Genomic DNA, 8846 nt, shown 5'->3' on the forward strand with positions numbered 1-8846 from the left:
TAAGCTTGATGTGCTTTGGTGGGATGCAAATTCTTTTTTTGCACAAGTCACACAAAACCACGCTCTTGTCAAGGCTTCCATCAGGCAGTTTTTTTAAAACAAAACTTGCCCTCCGTCAGTTCAAGCAATGCACTGTCATCGGATTCCTTCATGTTTGTTGTTGTTAGCGTAGTGCTGACGCATCTTGTGCATCAGTGTGATCGGTGGACCATGTAATCGGGCACTGACAAACGTTTCGTGGTGTTTGGATGCAAACTGCCAAAAAATGCGCTAATTTTTTAACACATTATTTTTGTTGTAATTAATTTGTCGTAATTAACGCGTTAAAGTCCCACCCCTGCTTTTTATATGTTCTCTGCAAAAAACAAACAAACAATAAATTAATTTCTTTTGCACGTGGTTATTTTTGAGTTAAAATCTAATCGGAAAGGTCTTTGTCTCACACTTTGTCAACTACCTGTATTGTTTGAAGAAAGCAAAACTGGATCAAGGACTTGTCCAAGAAGTTGTCAGAGAAATAGCCATCTTCTCTCAGTTTGTCAAATTGGTCAATCCAGAACTGGACACACTCACTTCGGAAGATCAGTCACCATCATTCAATGTGCTGGTTTCCAGTGCTAGGACCAAAGGTTACACTGTCCCTCTTGGCTCGGTTCTCAGAGAAAATCAAAAACCTCTGCATTTCCGCTATATGACCATTTTCTGTTCCTAAGCCTGACACTGTCAGGGTACCCACCAGCATCACTGCATCCATAAAGTTGCCAGCAATAATTTTTGAGTCATTGTTTGTTTTATAAGCGTCACGCCATATCATCTTTCTGGAAAATCCGTCAATACATCCACTGATTATTCTGGTAGATTAATCGTAGCAACTGAACTTGCTTGAGTTCGTTGAAGACGTTTCACCTCTCATCCAAGAGGCTTCATCAGTTCTGACTGTCTAGTTGGGAGATCCAGATACTTATAACCTAAGGAGCCATTAACACCTGAGTTTTGGTTTCAGTTGGGGGTTGTTACTCCTCCCCCTCCTTATGTGAGTCGTTAGTACTCCCCCTGCCACAAAGGGGTTCATTAGGGACTTTTGTGGCTAGGTGCGGATGCGGTTTCATCTTCCTGGGGAAAGATCTTAGGACTGAATTGCAAACCGGTGAGAGATGATGCCTCAGACCTCCACCTCTGTTGAGGGACGGTCTTTCCAGTTTGACATAGATGGCTTCTTTCACCCCTCTCTCAAACCATCTGTCCCTCCTCGGACCCCGGCACAAAGACTCCAATCCTCCCCCTCCACGGTTGTCATCCCTGCACCAGATCCCATCACCGGGTTTATCCCCTTTTCCCCCTCATGTAAAATAAAACCGTTTTACTAAACCTTCTCCTCTGTCTCCCCCTTCGTGTGGATCTACCCTCACAGTCACCGAGCGCGACCCGTCACAGAATCATCTGGCCATAAAAGATGGATCCCACGAACCCCAGCACCATTAAAGAGGCCCTAAACGCCCAAGGAGTCCTTCTGGGGAAACACGACCAGCTCCTCCAAGGTTTGACGGACGCTCTCCACAACCTGACGCACAATGTACAGGGGATTGCTTCTCGCCTGGACGGCCTGGCCAACCCCAGCTCCGGAACTCCGCCCGAACCCTCCGTGAGTACTCCTTCTCAGGCCACTTCCTCTTCCTCTTCGCTTCCCAGCCGCGAGCCTAAGGTCCCCACTCCTGAGCCTTACGCCGGAGAGCCGGGTTCTTGTGGTCGGTTTTGTTAAACTGTAAATTAGTTTTTGACTTACAGCCGCTAAGCTACCCGTCAGATAAAGCTAAGTTAGCCTTTTGCATAAACTTGCTACGAGGTCAGGCAGCTCAATGGGCCACAGCCTTGTGGCAGAATAAGTCAGTTTTGTGAAGTTCTTATGAAGCCGTCACCACCGAACTCTGCTGTGTTTTTGACCATTCAGTAAAAGGTCGGGAAGCTTTAAGTCAATTGTTCGATTTCAAGTCACAGTCGGTGGCTAGTTTTTCTATTTCGTTTAGGATTTTGGCAGCTGAGAGTGGGTGGGATGAGCCGGCATTAATGACCTTGTTTTCTCGCTATTTGTGTGATGAGCATTTATCTAACTAAAGCAATGTTTGGTCAGACAGAATAACATTTCTGTATCACTTCCAACATGGCACACGTCTGAACTGCTTGTAGCCACAAAAACAGAAAGACATGCACAAGAAATACCAACTAAAGCTGCTCCCAGTGGCCGACAGCACCTTGCATGGCAGCTCTGTCCCACTGGTGTATCAATGTGTGTGTGAATGTGTGAATGAGAAAACACTGTAAAGCACTTTGAGTATTACTAAAGTAAAAGGTGCTAAAGAAGTGCAGACCATTGACCAAAAGACACCACTTTACTCCAACATGGAGACATGATCAGGCTCCAGCAGCAGGTCACACTGTGTTCTTTCCTTCATCTTTAACAGGTGAGCTGTCACACAGAGTCAAAGTTTATCAGCTGCAGGTAAATCATTTGTGACATAACGGCCGTTCACAGCTTTAGTTCTGGGCTGAGGCTGATGTGTTTGCTTTCAATTTAGGTCGTTTTTGTGTATAAGTGCATTATTATATAACATACATCACATGCTGTTTTTCATAATCTTGAAGCAAACCCACTGTTGTGTGGTTTGCATTATGTATTTGTGCCTGAATCCACTGCTGTCAGAGTAGTGTTTACCCGCCTGTTCAGTTTCAAGATTAAATATACCAACTTTTTGTAAAGCACTCTTTCTTTTATATTCATGATTTTGTATTTGCAAATAGCTAGCATGGAATGATGTCTACATTTGGATACAGTTAACATTAACAAATCAAGTCACATTTACAGACCTGTGTCTGTCAAGTACCAGGGACATAATGAAATTGATTTGATTTTACATAATAATGTTGGCAAGAAAAAAAAAAACAGTTGAAAATCTGATAGTTGGACATGATGAAATGACTGACATCATAAAATGACTTAGTGTTGTGGTAATTGGCAAATAAAATGTCTAATCAACATAATTCTTTGGAACAATATAGTGTGACATGCAACAATTCATTGAGAAAAAGGGTCAAATTGTGTCATTTGGCCTTATACTGATCTGATCTGCAGCCCACTATGGCCTCAGCTTTCTCAGATGAAACTGAGATGGCTCCACACAGCAGGGGGACTTGTGTTTTAACAAGTTTGTCTGGCTGTCGTAAGATGAGTTCCTCCACCAAACTGACAGCGAGCAGAAGCCTCTCCACGGACAGACTAACCAACAATAAAGGGGCCCTGATCAGCAGACTGGGGTCTTTGCCAGGTAGCATTACTGTTACTGTAACCTAGTCATCGAATGGGACCAGGTCCTCATTCACTTTTTGCCCTTCCAGCTCATCATCATCCCTCATCAGTTCTGTGAATAGCCTGGTTTCAGAATGAGGTAAGGGATTGTTTTTCCAGGCCTGGTCGGTCCTACTGACCTAGGTTCCCCAATCCAGCAAGACATTCAAAACTAGCATGTCCAGGTAACATTTGATTAGGGCTTTCCCTAATTAGTTTTAGCACTTGTTCATTACTGGTTCGGTGGGTTTTGTAGAAACTCAGTGGTCTGTCTCTGCCTGTTTGTCTCTTTTGCACAGGCCACTACTAGGAGCATATATCCAGATGTTCATCCCACTGAAATCCACTGTATTAGTCTGGTTTACAGAGGCACTATTGGGCTGGGGCTGGGATATGTTTACTGGGAATCTACCTGCAGTGACCAGCTCCAGTTTCTGTGGTGCATAAACTCTTCAAGAGAACCCTCAGCCCTGCCTCCTTCCTCACCACAGCAATGTCTACAGTTGGACAGGCTGTGCTCTACACATCTAGGAGAGATGTTAGTCCTCTTCTTTTTTGTAATAGTCACTTTCATTGGGTAGCACTGATAGGTCTGTGCTCTATGTATATGTGGCGAGACTTAGAGCCAGAGCAGGTGTAGACTCACCCGACAGCTCAGCAATTTCCAACAACGTCACCTTGGGAATTTCACCCAAGGATTCGTTCTACCTCTCGCAACGACCTCAGAGTCACACAGGTCTGTTACACCACGAGGCAGGAGACGTGGTTCAAGATTCAAGATTCAAAGAGCTTTGTCATTTCAACCACATACAGCTGTACAGTACACAGTGAAATGAGACAGCGTTTTCCAGATCCAGAGCTTAAGTGATAGATATGATAAAATAAAAATAAAATAAGACAAAAAAAGTTAAATGAAATAAAAAAATAGGATAGGGTGAAAAATATAAATACAAATATGGAAACAGTAGTGCATATAAAAAGGTAGCGCAAACGTACAATTTAAACACGGCAAACAAAACATTACAACACAACACGGACAATACAACACAATGGAGGTAGTGTGTGTGTGTGTGTTTTTGTTTGTGTGTTAGTCCAGTCCTTGAATGTTTGACAGTCGTATGGCTTGAGGGATGAAGCTGTTGCACAGTCCGGCCGTGCAGGCCCGCATGCTTCTGAACCTCCTGCCGGTCGACAGGAGTGTAAAAAGGTTATGTGAAGGGTGTGTGGGGTCCTTCATAATGCTGGTGGCTTTTCGGGTGCAGCGTGTGGTGTAAATGTCCTTGATGGAGGGGGGAGACACTCCATTGATTTTTTCTGCTGTTCTCACTACCCGCTGGAGGATCTTGCAGTCTGAGACAGTGCAGTTTCCAAACCAGGTAGTGATGCAGCTACTCAGGATGCTCTCAATAGTCCCTCTGTAGAATATTGTCAGTATGGGGGGTGGGAGGTGGGCTTTCCTCAGCCTCCGCAGGAAGTAGAGGCGCTGCTGGGCTTTCTTTGCTATGGAGCTGGCGTGGAGGGACCAAGTGAGGAACTTCACCAGGTGGACACCAAGGAATTTGGTGCTCTGCACGATCTCCCAGTAGTGGAGCCATCGATGGTCAGTGGAGCATGCTCCCTTTGTCCACTCCTGAAGTCCACAACCATCTCTTTAGTCTTGTCCACATTCAGAGACAGGTTGTTGACTCGGCAACGCATGCTGCTGCACCTCCTCTTTGTAGGCTGAAAAAAATCTGATGATTGTCATGGTATATGAAAGAATCTGTACCATATCAACAGCACTTCTGTGTATTTTTTTTTTATTTTTTTATTTTCTACTGATGGTTCTACACATTTGCACTATGGAATTAATAAAGGCTTATGTTATTTTATCGTATCTAATCAAATTTTTATTTTGTTGTTCATATAAAAGCATTGAAGTGTTTAAGTTTGACTATTAAATACAACTTGCAGGACAGTTATTGCAATTTAAGTTCAATACAGTTTAAATTTTAGGGTTTTGTTTTCTCATGATTACTGCATAAAAAGAAAAACATTCCATAAAGCCACTTTTTTCCCCTCATGTTGCATAATGCTGTGAGTGCAGCAGGTTGTGTTTTATGGGAGGGTTTTATTCAAACTGATAGGAGCTCCGTTTTCCTTTAAAACAGTGAGCAACACATGTGGAGTGCTTAGAAGCACAGTTTCAAGACTTCAGGTAAGATCTTCACATCTATTCTTTGATTGGAGTTTTTTTTTTTTTCCATCTTCATTTCTTCATACTAATACATACTAACTGTTGCCCTAAATGTTCCCATTTCCAACACATTGTCATACAATCAGTATCAGTTCAGGCTTTAACTACATTTACCCACAACTACTATTGACTTTATTTGACTCCCGGTATCACTGATAGTATGATGCTTGTTTTGTGTACACCACTGCTATTTCTACCTCTCATTTATTACTACTACAAAGTGCCTCTAGTGCTCATCACTGCTCGTCCTCTGTCTTTTTACTGTACTACTTTTGCCTTTACTGTCAGAATGTGACTGTGAAATTAACTAATTTTTCTTACATTGTCATTTATTTATTTATTTATTTGCCTGTTTTGTTTCTTAACTTTGGTTAGATTTGATTGAGATGCTGCTGTTGAATCTTCAAATATTCAGTTTCACCAGTATTTACATGTTTCTCATATGGACCACACAGTGGTTATAAGTCATTATTTTAATTGGTGTCAAAGTGGTCACTAAAAATAAGAATGTATGACAGGTTTTAGAAATGCTTAACTTCATACACTGACAGTGATTAAATGATTAGCTATTTTATTCCCTGATGTTAAAATACTAATAAAACACATGTAATCCTCATTAACATACGAGAGTCTTACAGTTTTATGAACATTGCCTGTTCAAATTCAATTCATTAAATTGCATGAGCTAATTTTAAAGATGCTGCTGTGTATGTCTGGTAAATAAAATAAATACATTCACATCTGAGCAAAGCTGGCGGGTAAACTCCGGTCCCTCCAGGCACCAAATGGTCACTGGGCAAAACATTGAAACCCAAGTGGCTTTTCATGGCAGCTCTGCCAGCATCGATGTGTGGGTGTGTGAGTGAATGGGTAAATGAAAAACATGATGTGAAGCTCACAGTGTCACAAACTCACTAAAGTTAAAAGACACTGTATGACTTTTTCTTTTCTTTGAAAGAACAGTTATTGTAAAGGGACATAAATGCACCGGCAGTTTTTACCACATCTTATACATTTTTAGGCTTCTGATGTGATATCATTTAAACTAGGCTGTACACGTGGACACAAATCACCACTAAGCAGAGGTGGTCAGTGAGGAAGACATTTTGTCCATTGCACAGAGGATTTACATGTTGTTGTTTTTTTTTTAACCTGCCAAAACTGTGCCACACTTATGATGAAGTCATGACAGACTTGGTGAATAGGTGAGTGACTGATTTTTAAAAATGTATCTAGAATTCAAAAAGACTTTGTTAATCTTACTCTCACACTCCAACACATAATTAGCTGCTATCTAGAACACATCACACCTATATTTTATGGGTAGATAATTAGCTTCCCTTTCATAGAAACTGACCAGCTGCATGCTACGGCAAAGTAATCATCAGCACTTACTTGCATCAAACAAATGGTTGCAGATTGAAAGCTGAAGGGCTCAGATGACTCTCCAGCATGTTGTGTTTGTAGGTAAAACTATGAAAGAAAACACTATGCAAACAAATTCAACTGTTGTGGAACAACATATTCACACAGGTCTTCAATGACAATGATGCAATATCTGCTCCATGTCTAATGCAACAAGCTGTGAATGAAAAGGTGATAACCACATGGATCTGTATTAGCTTTAAGGAAACAGCCTGGCATACCTGTTTACCAGCATGGCCTTTCCACTTTTTCCTTTCGCTTTTTTAGTTTAAACTACATGATTCCAATATCAGAGAGCCTTGTTGCAATTCTTCATTAGTTTAATGGTCTCCATAAAGACCATGTCCTAAAATGTTTCTCATGCAGCTTGATTGCATTTTCATGAATGGTAAATCTTGACATCTTTAAATCCCCTCATGTACAGTTTTGAACAAATATTTTTGGTCTTCCTGCTCAAGCTGCAACAACCCTCACGACATCACTTTGATATATAATTTTAAAAAAATATTTTTTGGGGCTTTTTTGCCTTTAATGATAGGTGACAGTGAAGACAGACAGAGAAATGTGGGGAAATGACATGCAGCAAATGAGCCGCTAGCTGGAATCAAATTGCGGCCGCTGCGTCAGGGATTATAGACCCTGTACATGGGTCGCCCGCCCTATCCACCGACTTTGACTTTTTTTTTGTAGATTGAGTCTAAAACTACGAAATCCAGGTGTCTCACTGTAGAGTTTTACTGTTTAATTTTATTCTAGATAAAGCAATGCTGACACAAATGTTGTCAGGGTGACTTGCAGGTGACGCTTCAGGCCAGATGCAAGTATGTGAATGACAGGCAACAGCTGGAGGGCACTCTAAAATGTCCTGGTGTAGTGTAAAGACATGGGCAATATATGACTAGTTTCAAGCTGGAAAATATAACAATCAAGTCTAAAAGAAATGACAGCTCCTGCCAGGCACTTGAAATGTTCACAATTTTACAAGCACTCAAATAGAAATAATGAAAAGTAAGATTTGAGAAAACTACTCGCTACAGTTTTGATTTGTTGTTCCTCCTCACAGCCTCCTCTGAAGCCATGGCCTCCAGCCTTCCTCTGTTCCTGCTGGTCCTGTGCAGTCTGAGTGTGGCCCAGTGCCAGCTGAGGCTGTTTAACCTGCGGGCCACTGATCTTCCCTCTGACCTGTTGGGAACCACCGACGGCTATGTCAAGGTGTTCTGTGGTGCAGACACTTTGGGTGAAACCTCTGTCCGTAATGACAATGCTAACCCTTGGTGGGAGGAGGAGTTCGAGCACTTCAAGGCCTATGAGAATGAAATACTAAGGCTTGAGGTTCATGACAGCGACCTTTTGTTTGACGACCTTCTGGGAGTCTGTCAGCGTCAGCTCAAGATGGGAACCCATGAGCATGACTGCTATCTAGAGAAAGGTGGAACCCTCCATTACACCTACACTTTCGGCTGAGAAGTCAACATTGTCATTAAAAAAACAAATAAACTGTGATGCAACAAACAAACTTTATACTGTGTGTTTAGTCATTTAACATATAGTGTGGAAGTGAAACACAGAAATATTCCATTAACCCCACACAATTTACTTTTTCTTTGTTCCCATACTCCTGTCAAACAACCCATGTACTTTTTGCCCATAAAACTCCAAATTATAGAGGAACTCATTAACAGTTATTCTTTAGATATATGGCCAAATTAAACTGTTCCTCCTCATGATGTACACCCAACACAATTATTGCTCAAGCAGATAGTAGCAGAGGTGAAACCTAATGTTGTTGAGGCTGGAGTGGTTAGTGAATTTATGTGCCTTGTCACACAACAAACATGCAATTAA

At 41.7% G+C, this 8846-nt stretch overlaps 1 protein-coding gene across 1 annotated transcript; it reads left to right on the forward strand.

The window, feature by feature from the left end:
- The first annotated feature begins 5516 nt into the window (after window positions 1–5516).
- LOC103372565 (C2 domain-containing protein At1g53590-like) lies at window positions 5517–8465 on the forward strand. The gene is made up of 2 exons (XM_008302235.1): window positions 5517–5537; window positions 8065–8465. Exon 2 carries the CDS (start codon window positions 8079–8081, stop codon window positions 8463–8465), a length of 387 nt encoding a protein of 128 aa, XP_008300457.1. The 5' UTR covers window positions 5517–5537; window positions 8065–8078.
- The last annotated feature ends 381 nt before the right edge of the window (window positions 8466–8846 follow it).

Source organism: Stegastes partitus, unplaced genomic scaffold, assembly GCF_000690725.1.
Source record: "Stegastes partitus isolate 25-593 unplaced genomic scaffold, Stegastes_partitus-1.0.2 Scaffold1781, whole genome shotgun sequence".
Classification (NCBI taxonomy): Eukaryota; Metazoa; Chordata; class Actinopteri; family Pomacentridae; genus Stegastes; species Stegastes partitus.

Coding starts and splice junctions, on each gene's coding strand:
- LOC103372565 (XM_008302235.1), top strand. CDS start 8,079: ATGGCCTCCAGCCTTCCTCTGTTCCTGCTGGTCCTGTGCAGTCTGAGT.